We start from the raw sequence: 26,337 nt of genomic DNA on the forward strand, positions 1-26,337 counted from the left end.
AAGGCTCTACCTTACCAGTGATGCAGCGTTATAAATGTCGCAGAAGTAATGGTGATAGATAACTGAACAAATCTGACTTTTGCTGCTGCTGCTGCTGCTAAGTCGCTTCAGTCAAATCTGACTCTGTGCAACCCCATAGACGGCAGTCCACCAGGCTCCTCCGTCCCTGGGATTCTCCAGGCAAGAAAAACAGTAAGAAATGGAGGTCATCTGACTGATGAATAACCAGGCTAAGGGGAGCTCTGGGAAGTCCTGTGTGTGCCCACACAATTAAAATGAGCACTCAGTGAAACTGCTTTCCCAGACAGGATGGAGGATGATCGATCACGAGACAAACTGTACATATATTGCACTGAAAGGGCTTACAGGTAACTCTGGCTCAAGGCCACCGCCATTTCGTTTCTCAGGATCAAACACCTCAAGAGGTTAACAGATGGGAAAAAAACCACTTAATGCTTTGCACAGGAAGACCCTCCAGCTGGGTCTCGCGTTGGTTTACATTTATGAGACGGTGACAAGAGGGGGAAATTGGTCTTCGGGTGCACGGTTGAAGACCGGACTATAGAAACTGCCGGGGAGTTTCAACAATATCAAAAAGATCCTGATGCTCAGGGCTCGCCCAAGATCAATCACTCCGAATCTTGGGAGTTGGAGCCCACGCATGAAGCACTTTTTAACCAAGTAATACCACACTGCAGCAGTGGCTGACAACACGGGGTAAGTCGTTCCAATTGGAAGCAAATCCTCCTTCTTTTGGGAGGGCTTCTAGGACCCAAACTTCCTTCAGGAGGCCTCTCCCCGCAGCCTGGGGAAATTTCAGCTCCCAGGTTCGGTCCCAGAGCTTCGTAAACGGCGCTCACCTGAGCAGCACTGGCTTAGTAAAAGGCTTTTAAGCACACCTCCTCACAAACACCCTACCTAAGACCAATACGGAGGCTGTAGCACACAAACCCAGGGAAGACCATACTAATCACCCTTGCGTCTCTGAACGGTGGTCTCGGCGAGGAACAGGACTGAGAGCGGAGGGCGCAAGCGCAGACCGGCGCGGAGGGCGGAAGCGCACACCGACGCTGAGCGCAGAGGGCGCATGCGCGGCCTTACGGCTCGTTGCTTCCGGCCGGTGGAGGAGGGGACTGCGGCCCTGGGGGACGGACCCTGGGTCGCGACCTCTCCCTGGTACCCGGCTCGGCGACTTCGACCCCACCCCTACCCGGGCCGTGACCCCGACCCGAGCCTACCCGTATGGCCCGGCACGTGTTCCTGACTGGGCCCCCAGGTATTCTTGCCCGTGTCCGCACCCTCCACGAGGCCGAGGGGTGGGCGTGGGGGGCGCGTGGGGTTGCGGCAGCCGGTGCTCTCCGCCTCTGAAATTCCGGGTGTTAAATTACAGGCTTGGTGGTCAGAAGCCTGCGTTTCCTTTCCCGGAAAATGTGATTGAGTCCATAAGGTAAATGAAATGAAGCGAACTTCAGGAGGGCGAGACCAGCTTGTGATGGGGTGGCACCTGGACTTTCGTATTAAGGTGTTAAGTAGGATCAAAGGCAGTAGTACTACTACTCCTGGTAGCTCAGACGGTAAAGAATTCCCCTGCCATGCGGGAGACCCGGGTTCGATCCCTGGGTGGGGAAGATCCCTGGAGGAAGGCGTGGCAACCCATTCCAGTATTTTTGCCGGGAGAATCCCATGGACGGAGGAGCCTGGTGGGCTACAGTCTGTGGGGTCGCAAAGAGTTGGACAGGTCTGAGCGACTAACATTTTGAAGTTGTGATGTGCACAGGCCATATTTCAGGATCTCTGCCACCACCGAAGGTGTCTGATTTCTGTCGATAATCACACGCGCCTGCATTTATCATGAAAGAGCGGAATTCCAGTTGCAGGATAGTGCAACCGTGTTCCCTATCCACCTTCACTGACAGCGCCCCCCACCCCAATTTCCTGCATGAGTGAGGTCGCAGGTTGAGAGCCTTGGTACCCCAACACAGGGGGGCTGGGTACTGGGCACCCCCACCCAGACCCTACCTTGGTGCCTGTCCCTTCTAATGCAAATCCCTCCAACCTTAGGCTGTGAAGGTCTCATCTTGGAAAGGAAGTAGCTTCCCTAGTGGCTCAGACGGTAAAAGCGTCTATCTGCAATGCTGGAGACCCGGGTTCGATCCCTGGGTTGGGAAGATCCCCTGGAGAAGGAAATGGCAGCCCACTCCAAGCAGTATTCTTGCCTGGAAAATTATATGGACGGCGGAGCCTGTTAGGCTACTGTCCATGGGGTCGTAAAGAGTTGGACACGACTGAGCGACTTCACTTCACTTCAGTGTGCGTTTAAATGAGACTGGTGGAACAGATAGATGCCTCTTAAGCCAAGATGCTGCACATAGATAAGGCATTACTAAAAGAAGAGACAGGAAGGTTGTGGCAGCATCAGATTAAGACAGCATTATATAGATTAATGGAGAACAGCAACAAAAAAAGATGGGTTTTGAGTACAGAAAGTGATTCTTTAGCTTCTTTGCAGTTTCAGATTAGCTGTGCATTCAGATAATCAACCATTGTAACCCCAGCCTGAAATTCTCTTTCACTTTTTTTTAATAAGCATCTTTAGCTTTTAGGACCAAAGGCTAACTTAATGTTGCAGATTCTGGAGTTTTATATTTATAGGGCAATGGGGGAGTGATGAGGTGGAAGGTGTTTTGAGAAATTTCTAATATCCAGAGGTACTCCTTAATATTGTAAAAGAATGTCTTCTAAAAGTTGATTTGTCATCCTTTATTTGAAACTTTATTTGAAAGTTTTCTCAGCAGCCTGGCCCCAAGACATCTATGTGTTTCATAACAGAGGTGGCTTATTTTTATGATTGTACTTGCCTGAGTCCTGGAGGTGGGTAAGGACAGAGGCCAGCCAGGCCAATACTGGTTCTTCTTTCTATTTCCTTCTTTATAAAAGCTTTATATGTATACACATGATTGAAAGACTCAGTGCTACAGTGTAGCTTTCTTAAGCCTGGCCTTAAACCCACTAACTTTCTCTTCCTCCCAGTTTTCCCAAAGCAGTTATACTATAATTTTAATTAGCTCATTGGTCAGTGTTGATGGTATTTTGACTATAAAAGTAAACCACAGAAGAGCCATGGAGCCAAGAGTATAATGTATTTTCCCTTTATGCACAACATCCCCCCCCCCCCCCCCCGCAACTCTTGGGAGTTTTCTAATGTTTTTTCATTGACTTAGTATCTTTCTATCACTAACCCAATCCCAAACTGTGCCTGCTGTCTGAATCTCTACATGTTCAGACATCAAGTATCTTCTCAAAGATACTCATATACACTCTCAGGGCCCCACTCATGTGTCCTTCACACTTAGCAATTTTTCCCCAACTTCCAGCTGTACAGCCTGTGACCTATCCTCGAGGGCTTTCTCTGACCCCTGCCTGCACCTCTGCCTGCACATGGGGCAGGCCTGAAGGGCCAGGGAGTTCCTGCCCCCTGAAGCAGCCTTGACTCTTGACAGTTGGAAGTTGGTGGGTAAACTCCTTCCTCACTCATCACACAAGAGAACTCTGAATCTAAAGCTGTCTCCTAGGGTTTCTCAGTGGGATTAGACTACCCACTGATAACTTGTTTGATAATGCAGTCACCTCCCCACCAGTGTGTTGTCTTCGGGGGTTGCTTCCCAAATTAAACAGCCTGCACGTGAGTCTTTATTTCACGGTCCACTTTATAGGAGAACCAGAACCAAAATAATTCTGGGGCTTTCCAACCTGTTCTTTGTGAATGTGGTGTGGGCCTTTGATTTTGGGGTTTCCTTCCTACAGGTCACTTCTTAGCCAGTGTAGCTAGCACTAGGGTAGTTAAATTAACAGATGAAAAATTAGCTGAAAAATGTCTAGAGCTGAAGAAGAAAAAAGAGACTAGAGCTAAATGCCTCCTCTTGGTTTAAATCTTCTCCCTAACAGATCAGACCCACGATATTCCCTTTTATTACAGCTGTTCCATTTTGTCCTTTGCATAATGTAAATAGCTTTGCTTTTTTCTTAAAGTAAGAGTAATATTTACTGTAAGACCAAAAAAAGAAAAAAATCTAGAAAGTTATAAAGAAGAAATTGAAAGTCCCTTGGATTTACAATACAGAAACAAATACTATAAATCTTTCTGTTCTTCTCGACATTTTCTTCTGGAGACACCTACATACTTCACTTTTTTTTTTAATTGAGATATAGTTGATTTACAGTATTCTGTAAGTTTCATGTGTATAACAGTGATTCACAGTTTTTCAAGATTCCATTTATAGGTACTGTAAAATGTTGGCTGTGTTTCCCTGTGCTGTACAATATATCCTTGTAGCTCATTTGTTTTATATGTAGTAGTTTGTGCCTCTTAATCTCCCCGTCCTACCCCTTCCCTCTCCCCACTAGTAACCACTAGTTTGTTCTCTCTGTCTGTGAGTCTGTTTTTTTTAATTATATAAAACTAGTTTGTTCTATTTTTTAGATTCCATATGTAAGTGATACCACACAGTATTTGTCTTTCTCTGCCTGAATTATTTCACTAATCATAATACCCTCCAGGCCCATCCATGATGTTGCAAATGGCAAAATTTCATTCTTTTTTTTACAATTGAAAAGTATTTCATTGTATTGTATACCATATCTTTGTCCATTCATCTGTTGGAAACTTAGGTTGCTCCCATATCTTGTAAATAATTCTGTTATGAACATTTGGGGGTACATTTATCTTTTCAAAATAGTGTTTTCATTTTCTTTGGATATATACCCAGGAGTGGAATTTCTGGATCATATGATAGTTCTGTTTTTCGTTTTTTGAGGAGCCTCTATACTGTTTTCCATAGTGGCTGCACCGGTTTACATATAACAGCATACGAGGTTCCCTCTTCTCCACATCTTTGCCCGCGTTTGTTATTTGTGGTCTTTCCAAAAAAAAAAAAAAGTAATGGAATACTACTGTGTATTCCTGCTGTTTTTAACGTGCTTTTTCTCCATATATTATTTTCATATGTTGCGGTCTGTTTACCATGCTAAGCAGTAAGCTCTTTCCATATGTAAACAGTGTTCTCTAATGGTTGCATGAGATTCCTGTGGGTTTATGTCATTATACACGTGATACCATAATTTAACAATCCGTTATGAATCAACATTAAGTTGTTTCAGAGAAGTCCCAAATTACACATCAACAGAGGCCACTTGCCTGTGTTAAGCGGATTCTTCCACGACTTCTCTAAAGCAGCAGTTACTGAGGGACAGAGGTGGGGTTACATTCTCCTAGTGCCATGAGCGTGGGCTGCTGTTCATGTTTCAAAAGGCCGGACGCCATTGTTTGTTAGTGTGAAATTTGGAGGAAGAATGAACTAAATGAGAATAGCATCATATTTTATTTCAAGTAAAAAGCTAATCTTAGGAAACCCTGATGACTCTGCATGGGCAGCCATAGGAATATTATGACTTGCAACCCTGTCGTGTCTCATGATAGCTGTGTTGCAGGCTTGGTTTCCCATTTGGGGGTAATTATGATGCCACTGACTTATCTATATGAGAACAAGGTTCATATGAAATAAACAAAGTCATGGTGGCAGATGAAGGCCCCTGTTAACCTGTATGGTCTCTCTCAGTTGTCTAACCATGAATAAGTTGCCTGTCCTCTCTGTGCTTCAGTCTCTTCTTCTGTAAAATAGGGACAAGGGTGGCAACTGCTTCAGAGGGTGATTGTAAAGAATTAAGCAAGAATATGCTTGTGAGGCGTGCGAGACCAGGGCCTGGCTCCACTGTCAGGGAGTAGTAGTGTTAAATAGTATTTAACTTGTAAGCACCCAAGGGTTAATCAGAGTAGTCCATGGGCCAGGCTGGGAGGAAAGGAAGGGGTCCTGGTGGGGAGGATGAGTGGGTGGAGGTGCATAGGTTATAATTTGGGAAGAGGTTGGGGGCAAGTCAAAGGAATACTTGGGAATACTCTAGGAGGTGATGGAGATCAAAGCAGTCAATCCTAAAGGAAATCAGTCCTGAATATTCATTGGAAGGACTGATGCTGAAGCTGAAACTCCAATACTTTGGCTACCTGATCCAAAGAACTAACTCATGGGAAAAGACCCTGATGCTGGAAAAGATTGAAGGTGGAGGAGAAGGGGATGACAGAGGATGAGACGGTTGGATGGCATCATCAACTTGATGGACATGAATTTGAGCAAGCTCCGGGAGTTGGTGATGGACAGGAAAGCCTGGCGTGCTACAGTCCATGGGGTCACAAAGAGTTGGACATGACTGAGCAACTGAACTAAACTGAACTGAGCTGAGGAGGTGATGGAAGGCATGGCCAACCTGATGGGATTGCTCCTCTGGAGAAAGTTGAAATATTGCCATTTCTAGTAGTGTTGGAGGTATCTAATAGTCCCATTTTGGGGAGCCATACATTGTAAATACGAGGAGAAACGAAGGGATGTTCCCACTGTTAAATGTAGGTTCAGAGTGTCTTGAAATCCTAACTTAAAGCATCCAGCCTTTGCCTGAGGCTTGGCCAGCTTTACTTTCTAGATGCAAAAGTTTGCTCCCTCAAGAAGAGTAAACCTAGGAGAAAACAAAAGCTTGTCTTGTAGGATGCAAATTGCACTTGAAATTATCATCAGAAAGCCACTCAGTTGGTTCTCCGATTATGTATGTGACAAAACTAATAATGTTTCAGAATTTAAAAATAAACTTCAGTGTACCATTCACATTTTTATTATGCTTGTTTTCTACTTGAAATTAAAAAGTTTTAACACCTGGAGCAATCAAAGTTAAGTGAAGTTAATATTCATAAAAGCTGTTTGAAGCCCATTTCTCTCCTGGTTGTTATGCTCCAACAAGGCAATGGTTCCTGATAGGCTTTTTTTTTTTTTTTCCTCTAGGAGTTGGAAAAACAACGCTGATCCAGAAAGCCACTGAAGTTTTAAAGTCCTCTGGCATGCCTGTTGATGGGTTTTATACAGAAGAAGTCAGACAGGGAGGAAGAAGAATAGGGTTTGATGTTGTCACGTTGTCTGGCATCCGAGGACCTTTATCCAGAATTGGGTACTGCAGCTTCATTTCTGAAGTGTTTTTTCTTTTTTGACCATGCCTCACGGCATGCAGGGTCTTCGTTCCCCGACTAAGAGATCAAACCTACGCCCCCTGCATTGGAAGCGCAGAATCTTAACCACTGGACCACCAAGGGAGTCCCTCTGGTGTTTTATTCTCCTGGGGCCCAGGGCTGAGCCAGGTGGTCCCTTCTATCTTTTGAGCCTTTATGGCTTTCTTGACATCAAAGAAAACAGAGGTTGAAGTCATCATATGAAAACCAAAGTTGAAAATACCATATTTCAGGGCAAACTTATTCCACTGAATAGTAAGCTCTTCTCACTTGGTACCTTGTGGCCCTGTTCCTGTCACTCTTCTAAGACAGGTGATACACCAGCTCTTGGAGGTAACTGCCAGGCTGTGGGTAGTGGTGTGTGCACCAGCGTTAGCCCTGTTCTCAGGAGAGAATGAGGAATCAGATCAGCTTTGCTCACTGCCACTCTCTGTGTAGGTGATTTTTAAGGATGGTTTAGCACATGGAGAAGGCCAGAGGCTCAGTGGAGCAGCTAAAAATCAGAAGTCAGTACAGGGGTCTCTCAACAAGGAATGCACTATCCTTATCTTTCAGGTCAGAGCCTCTGCCTGGAAAGCGTGAGTGCCGTGTAGGGCAGTACGTGGTGGATCTGACGTCCTTTGAGCAGCTGGCGCTCCCGGTCTTGAGGAATGTGAGTGTGTCTTTCTGCTTCTGAAGCCCTGCTGTTCTTAGTACCTTGTGGGAATTGCTAGCCCCGGGAACAGAGCGGCTTTTGCTCTACAGAGACGTCAGTTTTGTGCTTTACAGCTTAAAAGTCTTCAAGTGATTGAGCTTATGTAATTTACTGTCACTCTGAACTACAAGTAAATTCTTTGTCACAGAAATTCAGTACATGTAAAAGACTTTATCCTGGGTGGGCTTTGATGCCAATCTTCCACAGACCCCAAAGATAAGTCTTTCCTCTGATCTTCCCCTTGTTTATATTTTAACCCTGTCTTCACACCACAACAAATAAATGTTTAGGATAGGAATGTAAAATGTCATTGTATAAACATAATGGTAAGAACTTAATACATTACATCACTGTATTGCTGCTGCTACTGCTAAGTCACTTCAGTCGGTTTTACTCTGTGCGACCCCATAGACGGCAGCCCACCAGGCTTCCCCGTCCCTGGGATTCTCCAGGCAAGAACACTGGAGTGAGTTGCCATTTCCTTCTCCAATGCATGAAAGTGAAAAGTGAAAGTGAAGTCGCTCAGTCGTGTCCGACTCTAGCGACCCCATGGACTGCAGCCTGCCAGGCTCCTCCATCCATGGGATTTTCCAGGCAAGAGTACTGGAGTGGGGTGCCATTGCCTTCTCCAACATCACTGTATTACCTGTTATTAAAAACACACACACACACACACACACAAAACAGCATTATTGAGGTTGGGCTTCCCAGGTGGCTCAGCAGTAAAAAGTCTGCCTGCCAAAGGAGGAGACGTAGGAGACACAGGTTCAATCCCTGTGTCGGGAAGATCTCTTGAAGCAGGAAATGGCCACCCGCTCTAGTATTCGTGCCTGGAGAATCCCTTGGACTGAGGATCCTGGTGGGCTACAGTCCACAGGGGTCACAAAGAATTGGACATGACTGGGCAACTGAGCACATTTTGAGATATAATTCACATACTGCACAATTCACCCATTTGAAATATACAGTTCAGTTTTTTTCTCATTCACTTACAGGATTGTGCAACCAACTATCATAGCCCAATTTTTGAACATTTTTGTCATCCCCAAAAGAAGCCCCATTCCCATAAGCAATCTCCATTCCTGTGTCTCTGCTGTTCTTTGCAACCACTGTCCTACTTTTTTGTCTGCAGATTTGGCTATTCTGAATATTTTCTGAGAAGGAAATAATACAGTATGTGGTCTTTTGTGACTAGCTTATTTTATTTAGCATAATACTTACAGGGTTTATCCATATCCCAGCGTATATCAGTACTTTGTTCCTTTTATGGCTATATAATATTGCATTGTATAGATACACCACAGATAATTTATTCTTCAGCTAATGGCGATATGATATTGCACTGTATAGATACACCACAGATAATTTATTCTTCAGCTAATAAGCATTTGGATGTGTTTCTACTTTTTGCTATTATGAATGATGCCGCTCTGAACATTTACGTACAAGTTTTGGTGTAGAGATCTGTTTTAGTTCTCTTGGGTATATACGTACAAGTGGAAACGCTGGGTCATGAGGTAATATTATATATATAACTTTTCGAGAAATCACTAGTGTTTTCCAAACCAGCGCTGCTGTTTCACATTCCCACCTGCAACGAATGGGGGTTTCATTTTCTCTATAGCCTTGCTAATTACTGTCTCTTTCTAATTATGTACAGTCTCGTAGGTGTGATGCGGTATCGCATTGTGGTTTTGATATGCACTTCCCTGTCGATCTCTGATGTTGAGCATCTTTTCACGTACTTATTGGCCATTTGTATATTTTCTTTGGAGAAATGTCTTTTTCTTTAGCCCATTTTTTAATTGCTTCAGTTGTCCTTTTATTACTGAGTTGTAAGATTTCCGTGTGAGTCCTGGATACCAGTCTGTTTTCAGATAACTGATTTGCTGGTATGTGGTTGGCTGTGCCTTCCCCGTCTGTGGCTGTGGAGACAAACTGGCGTGCGAGTTCATATGAGGGATCGAGCGTCCGTGGAGTTGGTGTGTGGGGGACGGCCCTGCGACTCGTCTCCCTTGGATACCCAGGGACGCCTGTATTTATCTGCTCTGTAGTTGTCTTTCTAGATGTGATGACACAAATGTTTTTTTTTTGAAAAGTCTGGTTCATCTATTTTTCTTACGTTGTTTGTGCTGTGGCGTTTTACCAAAGAAGGCTTTGCCTGATGCTGTTTGATGGAGATTTATTTCCATCTGTTCTTCCAAGAACTTTATAGCTTTACTAATGCATTTAGGTCTGTGGTCTGCTTTGAATTGGTTTTTGTGTATGGCGTAAGGTATGGATTAACATTCTTTTGCATGTAAATATCCAGTTGTTTGAGAACTGTTTGTTGAAAAGACTCTTTCTCCATTTAATTATATTGACACTCTTTTACAAATCAGTTCAATTCTGTTTTCAATTCTCTTCAGTTTATCCTCATGTCAGTTCCATCTGTTCTTATATCAGAATGACAGTGTTTGATGACTGAAGCTGGGATGTTGATAGAGGTTGTGTTGAACATGTAAATCAGTTTGGGGAGTATTGCCATCTTGGTGGTGGTGCTTTAGTCACCAAGCCGTGTCTGATTCTTGCGATCCCAAGGACTGTACCCTGCCAGGCTCCTCTGTCTGTAGGATTCTCCAGACAAGAAGACTGGAGTGGGTATTTCCTTCTCCAGGGGATCTTCCCAACCCTGGGTCTCCTGCACTGCACGCAGATTCTTTACCAATTGAGCTATGAGGGAAGCCCCATTGCCATCTTAACAATATTGAATCTTTTGACCCATGAACTTGACTTATCTTTATATTTTCTTAGACTGTCTTTGATTTTGTTCAGTCACATTGTTCTAAGGTTTCCAGCATACAAGTCTTATACTTCTTTTTAAAAAATTTATACCTTTTTGTGAAAGTTTGCCAATTTTATTTTTAGAATGTTCATTACTAATGTATCCTGCAACCTAGGCAGACTCATAGTTCTAATAGTTCTTCAGTGAATTTCTCAGAATTTTCTATTTACAAAATGATATCATCTGCAAATGGGGAAAATTTTACTTCTTCCTATTTGCTTTGGTTGCCTTTTATTTTTTCTTTCCTAATTGCTTCATCCAGGAGCCCAATTCCGTGAGTTTGTGAAGAATTGGTATTAATTTTTCTTGAAATGTTTGCTGGAATTGACTAGTGAAGCCATGTGGGCCTAGGTTTTTCTTTATGGGAAGCTTTCTAATTATGAATTCAATTTCTTTCCTTGTTATGCATCTGCTGGTTTTTTTATTTCATGCTGAATTAGTTCTGGTAATTGTGTGTCTGTTAGTAATTTATTTGTCCATGTCGTTAGATAGAAAGTTACTTAATTTGGCATACAGTTGTTCATATATTCACCTATAATCCTTTTTACTTTGCAAAATCTGTTATATTTTCCCTTCTTTCATGCATTTTAACTGTTGTCTCTTTTTGGACAAAACTAAAGGTTTATCAATTTAGTTGACCTTTTCAAAGAACCAACTTTTGGCTTTGTAGGTTGTGTATTACTTGTTTTTTGCATTCATTCATCAAACATTTATCAAATCCTTGATATACAGTCATGAGCAAAACATGTTTTCTACTCTCTCAAAACTCTCATTCTAGTGGGAAATGTAGATATTAAGCAAATAAATGGATAATTGTCATAAATGCTGCCAAGAAAAAGGAGTGCTGTGAGAGAGATGAGAGGAGCTGACTTTAGATCTGGTGACCAGGAAAGAGCTCTGGGGTGGCGGCATTTGGATGAAATGAAAAGGTGAGAAGGGCACCATCACTTCTGGGAGAGAATACTGGGGTGTTTTGTGGAGGTCTGGGGAGAATGTTGTGGGTGACAGGAGCAGAGACGCCGAGGCCTCGGGGCCCTGGGCAGGAGCAGGTAGGGAAGGAGGGACGCTTGCTGAGGTGGGTGGAGTCACGCCATGCAAGGTTTTTGTGGACCATATTAAGGACTATGGGTTTTGTATCGTCTGTTACCGACTTACAACTCTGATATACTTTTGTGAAAATTGAATAGTATGGACCCGTCTCGAGAGGCAGTTCTTTATCAACTCCGTGCTGGGTGGCCTTCCTGCAGCCCGTCGTCCTCCCCATCCTCCTGCACACGGCTCAGCCTGCCCCCCACGTGCCAGCCTTCCACCCTTGTCATTTGCCCTTTCTGTGGTCAGCGGGCTCCTCATATCTTGGCTTCTCTGCTCTTTTTTTTTTTTTGATACTCAGGGCTCAGCTGAAATAGACAGGCTTTGGTAAGTGCTCAGGGCTCCTGCAAGTGTTGGGTGTGCCTGCAAAGGGCAGCTTCTGACTCTGAGGGCCCTCGGGGTCTTGCACTGTGTTTTGGTAGCAGCTGCTGCTCCTCTAAATTTCTTTCTCTCGGAACTTTCTCTCATACCCTCTGCTGGGGACTCTGGTGCCTGTTGTATTGTGTGGAAGCCGTCAGGAAACATGGTATTTTTATCTCTAGTTATTTTACCATCCAGTACATACCTCTCCACTTAAATGTTAGAGAAGCAAGTGAAATACTTCAAATAAAATTCCAGATGATGACTCTGGCTTTGGATACTGGATCGATATAAGGAATTGATTTTTACGCACCTTGCTTAGAGCAGACAATCCCGGGAGAGCAGTGTGTACATATGGGCTTGATGTCTAGCTGCAGGATTATATAAGAAATCGTGTACTGACCTGAATAAGAGCTAGAATCGCTCTCCCTTTTTTTTTTTTTTAATTAAAAGAGGAAAAAACCCAGACTTTTCCAGTATTTTATAGTTTGATTACCAAACCCAGACTTTCACATTCTAGTTAGGAAAAATTCCAAGGCTTCAGGTCAAGGTCATCAGTTTCTTTTCTGAAGCAGAAATTTTTCTTCCCTCTCATGTATTTCATTGGAATGAAGAAAGGAAAAGGAGTTAGTGTTTTGCCTTTATACTGAAGGAAAAAAAAAAAAAGAAAAACAAATTTTTAAAGTAACTGGGCAAGAAAAATAGATTAGAGAGACAGATTTTATTATTGGCAATTGGAATGACCAATTCCAATTGGTCATTGGAAACCAAAGTAAACTGAAAGTTTTAGAACACATTTAGGCAGTCAGAGCCTATTTAAAATGTTTTTTAATTGAAATATTGTTGATCTACAGTGTTGTGTTAATTTCTGCTGTATAGCAAAATGACTGTTATATACATATATGCATTCTTTTTTGTATTATTTTCTATTATGGTTTATCCCAGAATATTGAATATGGTTCCCTGTGCTGTATAATAGAACCTTGTTGTTTATCCAGTCTATGTATAGTAGTTTACATCTGCTAACCCCCAAGGGCTGCCCTGGTGGCTCAGTGGTAAAGAATCTGCCTGCAGTGCAGGAGACCCAGGTTCAATCCCTGGGTTGGAAAGATCCCCTGGGAAAGAGAATGGCTACTCACCTCAGTATTCTTGCCTGAAGAACCCCATGAATGGAGGAGCTTGGTGGGCTACAGTCCATGGGGTCACAAAGAGTCAGACACAACTGAGTGACTGACACCCCAAACTCCCAGGCCATCCCTACCCCCTCTTCTCCCTTGGCCACCATGAGTTTGTTCTCTGTGCTGTGAACCTGTTTCTGTTTTCTAGATAAGTTCATTTGTGCTATTTCTATTTAATTTTTATTTTGCTATTTATTTGTTTACTCCTTTGGCTGTGCTGGGTCTTCATTGTGGCACACAGGCTCCCCATTGCTGCACAAAGGCTTTCTCTAGTTGAGGTGCATGGACCTCTCACTGTGGTGCCTCCTGCTGTTCAGAGCACAGGCTGCTGAGTGCGAGGGCTTCAGTAGCTGCAGCATGTGGGCTTCGTTGCACTGCGGCATTTGAGATCCCAGGTCCTGGACTAAGGCTTGAACCTGTGTCCCCTGCAGGTGGATTCCCAACCTCTGGGCCACCAGGGAAGCCCCTGTGCCATATAGATTCCGTGTATAAGTGATAGCATATGATACTTTTCTTTCTTTTGACTTACTTCACTTAGTATGATAATCTCTGGTGGCATCCATATTGCTGCAGATGGCATTATTTCATTCTTTTTCATGGCTGACTAGTATTCCATTATATATATATATATATATATATATATATATATACTTTTTTTTTTTTTTTCTTTATCCGTTGTTCTGTCAGTGGACTTTTTGGTTATTTCCATGTCTTGGCTACTGAGAATATGCTGCTATGAATGTAAGAGGTGCATGTATCTTTTTGAATTAGAGTTTTCTCTGGATATATGCCCAGGAGTAGAATTGCTAGATCATATGGCAACTCTATTTTTTGTTTTATGAGGAATCTCCATACTATTTTCCATTGTGGCTGCATGAACTTGCATTCCCACCAATAGTGGAGTGTAGGGTTCCCTTTTTTCTCCACACCCTCTCCAGAAATTATTACTTGTAGATTTTTTTTTAATGTCACCAAAGAATTGATGTTTTTGAACTATGGTATTAGAGAAGACTCTTGAGAGTCCCTTGGACTGCAAGGAGATCCAACCAGTCCATTCTGAAGGAGATCAGCCCTGGGGTTTCTTTGGAAGGAATGATGCTAAAGCTGAAACTCCAGTACTTTGGCCACCTCATGCGAAGAGTGGACTCATTGGAAAAGACTCTGATGCTGGGAGGGATTGGGGGCAGGAGGAGAAGGGGACGACAGAGGATGAGATGGCTGGATGGCATCACTGACTCAATGGATGTGAGTCTGGGTGAACTCCGGGAGTTGGTGATGGACAGGGAGGCCTGGCCTGCTGCGATTCATGGGGTCGCAAAGAGTCAGACATGACTGAGCGACTGAACTGAACTGATTCTGACCAGTGTGAGGTTGTGCTTCCTTGTAGTTTTAATTTGCATTGCTCTAATAATTAATGATGTTGAGCATCTTTTCCTATGCCTATTGGCCATCTTTATGTCTGCTTTGGAGAAATGTCTATTTAGGTATTCTGCCTGTTTTTTGATTGGGTTGTTTGTTTTTTTGTTGTTATTGAATTGTATGAGTTGTTTGTATATTTTGGAAATTAAGCCCTTGTTGGTTGCATTGTTTGCAAATACGTTCTTCTCATTCTGTAGGTTTTTTCATTTTGCTTACGGTTTTCTTTGCTGTGGCAATGCTTGTAAGTTTGATTAGGTCCCATTTGTTTATTTTTGTTTCTATTTCTACTGCCTTGAGATCTAAGAAAACATTGGTACAATTTATGTCAGAATGCTTTGCCTGTGTTGTCTTCTATGAGTTTTATGGTGTCTTGTTTTTATTTTTTAAGTCTTTAAGCCATTTTGAGTGAGAGGATACCTTCTAACTTCATTGATTTTCATGCAGCTGTCCAGCTTTCCCAACACCACTTGCTGAAGAGTGTGTCTTTTTTCCCATCATCAATTTCTCAATACATTCCTGCCTCCATTGTTGAAGATTAATTAACCCTAAGTGTGTAGGTTTATTTTTGGGTTGTCTAGTCTGTTCCAGAGAAGGCAATGGCACCCCACTCCAGTACTCTTGCCTGGAAAATCCCAGGGATGGAGGAACCTGGCAGGCTGCAGTCCATGGGGTCGCTGAGAGTCGGACACGACTGAGCGACTTCACTTTCACTTTTCACTTTCATGCATTGGAGAAGGAAATAGCAACCCACTCCAGTATTTTTGCCTGGAGAATCCCAGGGACTGGGGAGCCTGGTGGGCTGCCGTCTATGGGGTCGCAGAGTCGGACACAACTGAAGCGAGTTAGCAGCAGCAGCAGCAGCAGCAGAGGTCTGTTCTATTGATCTATATGTCTATTTTTGTGCCAATACCATGCTGGTTTTATTACTGTGGATTTGTAGTATTGTCTGAAGTCTGGAAGGGTTATGTCTCCAGGCAGGGGAGAGTCTTCATACAGATAGACAGTTTCCATACATCCAGTTGCCTAGGATGTATGAAACACAAATTCTGACAATAAGTTAAGAAATATCTCTTAAGTGCCTCCTCTGTATAAGAAATTTCACTATGGTTGAAAAATATCCTGAGTTTTTTTATTTTTAAATACTGTGAGAAGCATAAGAAAAATTATTCTTTGATTAGGTCAGCAGGGCTGTTCTTGTGGGTTGGGAAATAAGAACATATATGTGAGTTGAAAAGCAGCTGCTTGAGGCCAAGGGAGAGGCCTGGAGGGGGAGGCCAGCCTGCTGTGAGGTCTTGCTCAAGCTTTTCCTCAGGCGGTTACCATGGGCACATGTGGGAATGAAATAGGGAGCAGACTGTAAACATTCTAGAAGCAGTAAGGCTTTTAGAAGGTCCCTTGTAGAGTTTACTGTTGCTGGGTTTTTTTCATTCCATAGCTACATCTTCCCTTATTTGACATCATTTACTATTTTCTTGAGTATTAAATTTCCATATACTTAAGGTAGAAAATGTGTAAAAAGTATAAGATAAGAAAATATGGATAACTCAGTCTTATCACTGAGTTAACCATTCTTAGCGTATTTTCTGCCCTTTTTCTATACCTGTTTTTTTTTTTTTTTTAATAGTCATCCAGAATTGGGGAAAATGCCAAATATAGTTTTATTGGTGTGGGCTTTTTCATTTAATGTTATTGAGTGACATGGGACTGGTCTCACATGTGATCTTCAAAACTGTGATACTTTGGGATTTCCCTGGTGGTCCAGTGGTTAGGACTCAGTGCTTTCCCGGAGGGGGCACAAGTTCAGTTGTGGTTGTGGAACTAAGATCCTATAAGCCATGTGGCATGGCCATAAAGAAAAAATTAATACTTTATTGATTGCATAATATATTGTATGGATTTTCATCTCTGATGTAACTGCTACTCCCCCAGTATCAGACACTGAGATTATTTATCACTGTTGCAAGTAACTTTGCAAGACTCTGTCTTTGCACCTCAGTCTTTATCCGCGATGGCTGTTTCCCTGTAGGGACCTATAGGTGGAATAATGTGGAATACTGGGTGGAGGGTGTGGATTTCCAGGGTTGGTGCCTGTGTGACACGTGTCACTTTGCACCTCCTGGTGTGTGCAGGCATCTTTGTCTTGCTGTACTTCTGCCAACACTGAGCACTGTACTGACTTTTGATAAACATGTTGCTTTGCTTTGCTTTGCATTTTTAAGGTACTAATGAAGTTAAAATTTTTTCAGTTGGTGGGTGTTTTTAAACATCTAAGTTGTTCGTTCATTTCCCCATTTTTTTCCTTTTAGCTTAAAGAGATCTTTTGTAAGGTAAATAACTTTTTAAAAAATCTTATTGATTCCATTTCTCAGTTTATCACTTTGGTGATTTCCTTTTTCTTTATTTCTTTTTTTTTTAACATTGTAAAAGTCTGTCCCTATTCCAGGTTAATATAAAATTGTACCTATATGTTTCTTCTTTGTGTTTTTTTAAAAAACATCTTTAAAATCCATCTGGATTTATCTGGAATGTAATATTCAATGAGACTCTCAATTGATTTTCTTCCAAATACTTAGCCGGTTTTTCAAAACCATCTGTTAATAAGTCATTTCTCATTAGTTTATTATGCTAAATTTATTTTATTAAAAAATACATGTGTGTATAATGCTTTAGGGTTGTCTGTTCTCTTCCATTGATCTGATGCTTGCATCAGTACTCTGGTAATTGCTTGTGTTGTCATTCTTGAAAACAGTGCCTTATCCATTCTTGTTTGCTCATTCTTCCAAACTGTGGTGATATTGGTGGTAATAGTAACGGTTTTGTGCTCCAGGCACTAACTCATTTCATCCTTCAGACAAGTCTGTCACTGTTTTCTGTCTTACAGATGAGAGGAAACAGGCATAGCATAGAAGGTTTGCCCGATGACAAACAGCTTATAAGCAGCAGAACTGGCATGAGTTGAACTCCATTACAGAGTCTTATATGGAGTGATTGAACTATACAAAACTATAGTTACTTTGATATACAGAACTTCCTAATCTTCTGGACAGTTTTCATTCTCCACAGCCAAAAACAGTATCATTCTCTTTCTAGTTCTTCTTTTAAAAAAAATGTTGTGAGGTTTTTCATAGATCTTTTTTATTTTCTGCTGCTGCTGTAATTAGGATTGACTTTCAGTTTCCTAATGATCAAGGCTGTTAGGATAATGTTGGCCTTTTGTGTAATAGTCTACTTGACAGCCATCCTGAATGCTGTATTAGAATCTGATGCAATATAGGATTTAACATTTTGTTGGCACGCAGTGTATCTCCTGCTCACAAAAAAGACAGTAGTAGATTATAAGGTTTTGAAGAACAGGAGACGTCTACTCAAAACCTTATTTTATAAGTTGAACAGTCTCATTTTTTGTAAAGATCCAGGGAAGGAATAATGAGTTACAACCAGAAGATCCACATGGTTTGAACGTTTTCCTGTTTTGTTCAAAATGTGGCTTTCTATGTATATTTCTATTTGTGAGCAGGATCTTCTTTTGATTCTGAAATAAGAATCTGCTTCAGATCTTTGAAACTTCATTTGAAGGTGAGAGATCAACTCTCTACGGAAAGGTTCTTTTTTACAAAATCAGTTGACCTGGAAATGCTGCTTAGTATTTCTGGCCACTGAGCTTTAGAAAGAATTTAAAAAAATTAAGTTCTGGTCAGTATATCCATTCTTGTAAGGCTGACAAAAGCCCAACACCGCTTTAGTATTTCCTTCACTATTAGCAAGCTTGGCATTTGTATCTTGGTTCCTCCTTACTTTCTATTCCTGTATCTCATGATCTTACATATATATTACAAAATCATCAAGGGGAATTAAAAGCTATCTGGTACAAACATAAAAAGTTAAAACTTGTCAGTAAATCATTCCTGCAGTGAATCAAAATAGAAGATGAGCCGAATGTTTTGTATAAGGTTGGCTGCACAGTTCACCCTGCAGGGTTTGTCATGGCAGCCCCTGCCGTGATCTGCTGGATCCCCCTGGCGGGTGGGTGGGGTCATCACTTCTCAGTGGTGGCCACGGTACTGCTCTGTGGGGTGACAGCCCCGCGGGCCACTGCCCGGGATCCGTCATCTTCCTGTAACGCTGCCTGCGTCCCCGCCCAAGAAGCGTGGGAGTTGTGCTCCGCAAGTGGGACTGGCAAAGGATGTCTGTAACTGGCCTTTCTCCCTCTTCCCACCTGCTCTGTCCTTCCTTCTGATCCTCATCCTGTGCTCTTTGGCCTAAAGCCCTGTGCTCCGTCAGAAGGGAGCTCACATGCCAGGAGTTGATGGTTTTCTTGAATCTGATATTGAGAAAGTGTGCATATGAGTGTTTTGTGTATTGATTCTAACTTTTTAAAACTTTACTGGGATATAATTTTAGTCTTAGAGAAAATTATAAGAATGACGATAGTACAGGACCCCCTGTGGACTTGTTATTCTAGAGTCACCTGTTTTTAACATTCTCCTTAATTTTTCCCTCTCCTCGTGTGTGTGTGTGTGTGTGTGTAAATGTATAGATTCGGGGGGTGGGAACCATTTGAGAGTATGTTTAATCATCAGAGTACTTAGGTCCTGTAGTATTTTTTCCTAAGAATAAGGATACGCTCTTACATAATTGGCACAGTTACCAACCTCAGTCAGTTTTGCAAGAGAAAATACTTTGGTCTAATCTATCATTCGTATGCTGGTTTTGTCAGTTGACTTAACAGTGTTCTTTGTAACATTTCTTTTCCTTCAGTCTGGAGTTAGATATTACCTTTAGTTGTCATATCTTCATAACCTCCTTTAATCTGGAACATTTCCACAATCATTTTTTTTTAATCTTTTGCAACACTGACATTTTTGAAGAATACAGTTTTGTTTTAAAAGAATATTCCTCTTCTGGGGTTTTCTGATGTTTCCTCGTGAATTAGATTCACCTGAAACACTTCCGTACATGGTGGTACATTTTTCTCAGTGTCTTATCTGGAGACATGCGATGGTTGGTGACGTTAACTTGATCACCCACTGAAGGTATTGTCCCGTTTCTCCCCGTACGTTTACTCTTTTTTCCTTCGAAACTAACAGCTGTGAGTAGAGAGCTACTTAAGTGACCTTGCACAGCCTCTTCATCAAAATTTCTTCCAGTTAATTTTTGTAATTTTTAAAAAACTTTATTAGGTTATCTTCAGATAATAACGTGAGGTTTTAAAAGCAAATTAGCTACTTCCTATTGGAATACTATGTCTAGCAAGGTTAAACAAACATAAAATTACTGTATATTCAGAAACTGAACGGGTTGATTGGTTGCTTTTTCAGCCAATCAGAATGGTTGATTTTCCCTTGTCTAGGCTGTCCTCCTCTGTTTGTGTGCATTCACCTCATTAGTTAGAATAGTCACCACCATTTATTTCACTGTAGCAAAAATAATCAACTTTATCTCCTTCAGGCAATTTCTAATAGAAGGTTCATTATATTTGTGTGTTCAGTCATGTCCGACCCTTTGTGGCCCCATGGATTATACCCTGCCAGATTCTTCTGTCCATGGGATTTTCCAGGCACGGATACTGGAGTGGGTTACCATTTCCTGCTCCAGGGATCTTCCCGATCCAGGGGTCAAACTTGTGTCTCTTGCATCTCCTGCATTGGCAGGCAGATTCTTTACCACTAGCACCACACGGGAAGCCCCTAGTAGAAGATTGAAGTAAAGTGAAGTGAAATCGCTCAGTCGTGTCCGACTCTTTGCAACCCCATGGACTGTAGCCTACCAGGCTCCTCTGTCCATGGGATTTTCCAGGCAGTAGTACTGGAGTGGATTGCCATTTCCTTCTCCAGGGGATCTTCCCAACCTAGGGATTAAACCCAGGTCTCCCGCATTGTAGACAGACGCTTTACCATCTGAGCCGCCAGGGAAGTCCGTAGAAGATTATCAGGCATCAAAAATACCAAGCTTTTACCAAAAGCTTAAACAGTGATTAAAATTTTTTAGTAAGCAATTGAAATTTTAAAAAGTTATTGTGAACACTGTCAGCTGATAAGGACCATTTAGAAGTTAATACAGGCACATTTACTGTACTTTGCATCTACTGCGTTTTTTGCAAATTGAAGATTCCTGGCAACCTTGTGTCTAACAAGTCTGTTGATGCCATTTTCCTGCAGCATTTGCTCATTTCATGTCTCCATATCACACGTTGATAATTCTCACAATATTGCAAACTTTTTCATGATTATTACATTTGCTATGGTGGTCTGTGATCAGGGATCCTGATGTTGCTGTTGTAATTGTTTTGGGTGGCACAAACCGTGCAACATAAGACAGTGAACTTAATAAATGTTGTGTGTGTCCTGACTGCTCTGCTGACCAGCCCTCCCCGTGTCGCTCTCCTCCTTGTTGGGCCGCCCTAGTCCCTGAGACACAGCAACGTTGAAGTTGAGCCAGTTAATAACCATACAGTGGCCTCTCAGTGTTCAAGTGAAAGGAAGAGCTGCATGTCTCTCATTTTAAATCAAAAGCTAGGAGTGACTAAACCTGGTGAGGAGGGTGTGTTGAAAGCTGAGACGGCAGAAAGCTAGGCCTCCTGTGCCAGTTAGCCAGACTGTGAATGCAAAGGTAAAGTTCTTAAAGGAAATTAAAAGGGTTTTTCCAGTGATCACATAAATGATGAGAAAGCAAAACAGCCTTATTTTTGAAATGGCGAAAGTTGTAGCATTCTGGATAGAAGATAAAACCAGCCACAACATTCCTCTAAACCAAAGCATAGTCCAGAGAAAGGACCAAACTCACTTCCATTCTATGAAGGTGGGCTGAAAGAGGTGAGAATCTATAGAAGAAAAATTTCAAGTTGGCAGAGGTTGGCTCATGAGGTTTAGGAAAAGAAGCCATCTTACAACATAAACATGCAAGGTGAAGCAGCTAATGCTGATGTAGAAGCTGCAGGTTATCCAGAAGATCTGGCTGAGACAGTTAATGAAGGTGTCTGCACTGAACAACAGATCTTCAGTGTAGAAGAAACGGCCTTATACTGGAAGAAGGTGGCATCTGGGACTTTGGTAGCTGGAGAGGAGAGGTCAGTGCCTGCCTTCAAAACTTCACGGGACAAACTGACTCTTGTTAGGGGTCAGTGCAGCTAGTGACTTGAAGTCAAAGCCAGTGCTCATTCACCATCCTGGAAATCCTAGGACCCTTCAAAATTATACTAACTTTATTCCTTCTCTGCTCTACACATGAACAACAAAGCCTGAATGATAGCACATCTGTTTACAACAAAGTTAAGGGGTATATGAAGCCCATTGCTGAGACCTACCACTCAGAAAAAAAGATTCCTTTCAAAATATGACTGCCTATTGAGAATGTACCTGGTCACCCTAGAGCTCTGATGGAGATGCAGGAGGTTCATGCTGTTTTCATGCCTGCCGTTATCCATTCTGCAGCCCATGGATCAAGGAGTAATATCGATTTTCAAGTCTTATTATTTAAGTAATATATTTTGTGAGGGTATAGCTGCCATGTATAGTGATTCCTTTGATGGGTCCGAGCAAAGTCAATTGAAAACCTTCTAGAAAGGATTCACCATTAAGAACATTCATGGGAAGAGGTCACAGTATCAGCAGGAATTTGAAAGAAGTTGATTCCAGCTCTCATAAATGACTTTGAAGGATTCAAGACATTAGTAGAAGATGTAACTGCATATGAGGTGAAAATAGCAAGAGAACTAGACTTAGAAGTGGAGGCTTGAAGATGTGGCTGAATTGTTGCAATCTAAGGATAAAACTTAAAGGGATGAGGAGTTACTTCTGGATGAGTGAAGAAAGTAGTTTCTTTTTAAAAAATCATTTATTTCTTTAAACACATTCACTTTTTAGTTGTGGCTGTGCTGAGTCTTTGTTGCTGTGCACAGGCTTTCTCTAGCTGCGGAGAGTAGGGTGTACTCTGTAGTTGTGGCGCGTGGCTTCTCGTTGCACTGGCTCCTTGTGGAGTGCAAGCTCAGCACTAGGTGGTGTGTGGGCTTAGTTGCCCCACAGCATGTGGAATCTTCCTGGACCAGGGATCGAACCCATGTCCCCTGCATTGGCAGGCGGATTCTTATCCACTGGGCCACCAGGAAAATCTAAGAAAGTAGTTTCTTGACATCGGAATCTACTCCTGGGGAAGATGCTATGAAGATTGTTGACATGACAAGAAAGATTTAGAATGTAACATAAACAGTTTATAAAACAGCAGTAGGATTTAAGAGGATTGACTCCAGTTTTGAAAGTTCTGTGGGTAAAATACTCTCAAACAGCACTGTACACTACAGAGAAATCATTCATGAAAGGAGGACTTGGTCAGTATGACAGACTTCATTGTTGTCTTAAGAAATTTCCACAGCCACTTCAACCTTCAACAACCACCGTTGAGATCAGTCAGCAACCATGAACGCTGAGGCAAGATTATCTACCAGCAAAAAGAGTATGGCTTGTTGCAAGTTCAGATGATGGTTAGCATTTTTTAGTAATAAAGTATTTTTTAATTAAAGTATATTGTTTGTTTAGACATGCATTTGCACACGTAATGGACAAGTGTATAGCACAAATATAACTTTCAAATGCACCAAGTCACCAAAAAATTTATGTGACTCACTTTAATATGATACTCGCTTTATTTGGGGTGTCTATAAGTGAACTCTGCATCTCACTGAGGTAAGCCAGTGCATCTTGGGCTACCTGGGTGTATCTTCTCTGCTGTGTGCAGAGGTGAGCTCCTGGCAGAAGCCCCTTCACGTGCAGAGCACATCTGCCAACTAAAGTGGACCATTCTCCATATGTGATACAATGAGGTTGGTACTACTGTTCAATATGTTATATTGAAAATAATATGATTAATCCAGAAAAAAAAAATAGGAGTTTTTGTGGCTGTGCCTCCGTAGCGACCCTAGAAACTAAAATACTCTTCCTTCTCATTGGTGAGAAGAGTGGTTTCTTTGTGGTGAGGTGACTTTCTCATGTGCAGTTTGTTCTTGAGTGAAGTGAAGTCGCTCAGTCGTGTCCGACTCTTTGCGACCCCATGGACTGTAGCCTACTAGGCTTTTCCGTCCATTGGATTTTCCAGGCAAGGGTACTGGAATGGGTTGCCATTTCCTTCTCCAGGAGATCTTCCCAACTCAGGGATTGAACCCCGGTCTCCTGCATTGTAGGCAGACGCTGTTACCGTCTGAGCCACCAGGGAAGATTCTATTTCATGTTAAAACTATGCAGGTGGAATTGCCTGCAGGGTGACACTGGGTTAGCTTCCTAGCCCCGTCCCTTGGGACTGGGTAAGTCACTTAGTCCCTGGCTTTCTCCTTAATTATAAAACAGAGATGTTGATACCTGCTACGTGAAGTTATTAGGAGAGAAGGCGATCTGCTTGTAAGGTGTGTTAGCGCCTGTCCACTAGATGGTGCAGAGCGTAGGGATGGTTCTGATTATTTTTCCTGAGAAGTCCCGTGAGGGCATGGGTGTGGTCCCTTGGGAAGATGTCACATCAACAGTCTGACCTGTGTTTGCTGGGAACCAGGGCCCAGAGCTGGCAGTAAATCCGTCATGGGACCCACAAGCCTAGATGTCTAGTCTGGTCCCAAGGTGCTGGGATCAGAGGACAACTGGGTTCTTAATCCGCCAGGGCCAACTGTCAGCCAGCAGACACTGTTTCAGCCTCAGGATGGTTCTTATAGCTTGGAAGATGCCAAGGTGCATCGTGGCACTCTGGCTAGATGCTGGTGTGGGGGCGTCCGGGTAGGCCCGCAGGGACATCCAGGAGGAACCACCAGCCTCCTCCGCAGCATGTGTGGTTGGGGGTGGCTTTGCCCAGCGTGCGCTCCGTGCTGAGGGGTGTGTCGGGTTGTCTAGACATCCTGGCCGCCAGCCTGGGATTTTACTCCCTGGGGACACGCAGTCTACCCGCCACCAGACTGCCGAGGGACGCTGAGACTGTAAAGCTTGGAATAAACACACCTGGAAGTCTGATTGGAGTCCTCCCTGTCACTTAGTAAGACGGCCAGGGCATCGGGCTTGCTCGCCCGTGGCTGTGTTTTCGCCATCTGCCCCTCCAGCTTCCCCAGGCCTTGTGGCTCTTTGGGGGGCAGGCTCGGTTGTGCTGCCTGTGTTCTGGCCATGGCCCCCTGCTGCCCTCCCATCACTTTTGAGACTTGCTGTCCCAGACAGGCAAGCTCAGGAAGCCAGTCTGTGTGTGATGTTAAAAAATAAATAAATGGCAACATAATACCACCAGAAATAGGTATTATTTAAATGATCCACAATAAGGCAGAGGCGACTCTAATTGGCTTTTTCTTGGTTCAGTATTTTGGTTGGATGAAATTGCTTATATTACATTTACATTTTCTTTGTATCCTTAAAAAGGACGCCTAAGGATTAAACAAAGTACCAAAAGAATCACACTATTTTCAGCTCTCTGGCAAAGCTAGTATAAAGTGACTTCATTGTTGCCCTAAATTGATTTAATCTTTCTGGAAAGCAAACTAGCTGAGTATAACCAAAGCTAGAAAATTATTCATAACTTCTTTTGCCCCTGGCTGGTCAATTTTAGGACTCTCTCCCACGGAAATAGCTTCTCCCTCAGAACCAACAGAGGGACTAAAATATGCTTTGCACAGAGAAGGTTTTCCTGCTCTTTGTGACAGTGAGAATGTGCAATCAGCAGAAATGTAAGCTGTGGAGAGAAGCACGGGGCATGGCATAAATGACTGCAGCGATCCTGAGTTGTTCTGGGGTTGGGGGAGGGATGCTGGGAGAACGGCTGCTCCCTGGATGGCTCCCTGGATGGCCTGCACGGGGCTTTCAACCACATGGCCTAGAGCCACCCAGAGTCCTTCGCGGGATCCTCACCCCATACCCGTGTGGAACCCACAGCCAGAGACAAGAGGCCAGGGCAGGCTCCTGGTGGCTTTCAGACCAGGGCTCTCGCTGTACTCGCTGTGTCTTCATCAGCTCAGACAGTCATTGAGAATGATGGAAATGGGGTGAATGCTCACTGGCTTATTTTTTGTTTCCTTTTAAAATGGAATTTATACAGGAAAAAAACCCAATTCTGAACATAACAGTAGTTCTTTTATTAAGCTGGTGAATGTATGTTCATTGTTATTTAGAAACACTGACTTACTGACTATAGGCTTCTGAGTAGCTTAGCCTCTGGTAACTGACTCTCAACTGAGCAGGAATAACCCAATTTTTCATTAAAAATCCAAGACTTTTTGAGATTTCTATAGTTTCTATATAAAGAAAGCCCCTAATTCTGGACAGAATGGAGATTTTATGTAAGCTAAGATTTTTAAATGAGGCATTTTCAGTTGGTAGAAAAGTGTTTGCATGTGTGTCCAGGTATCTTTGTGCAGCAGTTTAATGAGGTGGGTGGGTGCTCATGGGTGAACGTTGTAGGGTGGCTGGGAGCCCTGTGCCTTGTACTGGACCTGTCTGCGTGTATTCACATACACGGCCACGTACATTTGACCCCCTTGTGGACACGCACCCACTAAACACACAGACAGGGGAGCCGACACATTCTTTCATGCTGTTTCTTTGTCTGATCTGAATGCTTTCAGAGCCATGGTTCTGGTGTGCTGGACTTGAGTTCTTTCTGTCTGGGGTTTTGACAGCAGGCCCCAGAAGGGCAGCGTCTGCAGGTGTTCACAGTC

At 42.8% G+C, this 26,337-nt stretch overlaps 1 protein-coding gene across 2 annotated transcripts in view; it reads left to right on the forward strand.

Annotated features, from left to right (window-relative positions):
- Nucleotides 1-1,106: 1,106 nt before the first annotated feature.
- NTPCR (nucleoside-triphosphatase, cancer-related) overlaps nt 1,107-26,337 on the forward strand; it is a 38,295-nt gene continuing 13,064 nt past the window's right edge. Inside the window, exons 1-4 of one of the 2 annotated variants that reach the window (XM_010820424.4) lie at nt 1,107-1,276; nt 1,391-1,447; nt 6,885-7,047; nt 7,661-7,757. In XM_010820424.4, the coding sequence (XP_010818726.1) occupies nt 6,941-7,047; nt 7,661-7,757 (204 nt within the window). In that variant the 5' untranslated portion in view covers nt 1,107-1,276; nt 1,391-1,447; nt 6,885-6,940. 2 annotated transcript variants of the gene reach the window in all.

The sequence above is a fragment of the Bos taurus genome, chromosome 28, assembly GCF_002263795.3.
Source record: "Bos taurus isolate L1 Dominette 01449 registration number 42190680 breed Hereford chromosome 28, ARS-UCD2.0, whole genome shotgun sequence".
NCBI classification, from domain to species: Eukaryota; Metazoa; Chordata; class Mammalia; order Artiodactyla; family Bovidae; genus Bos; species Bos taurus.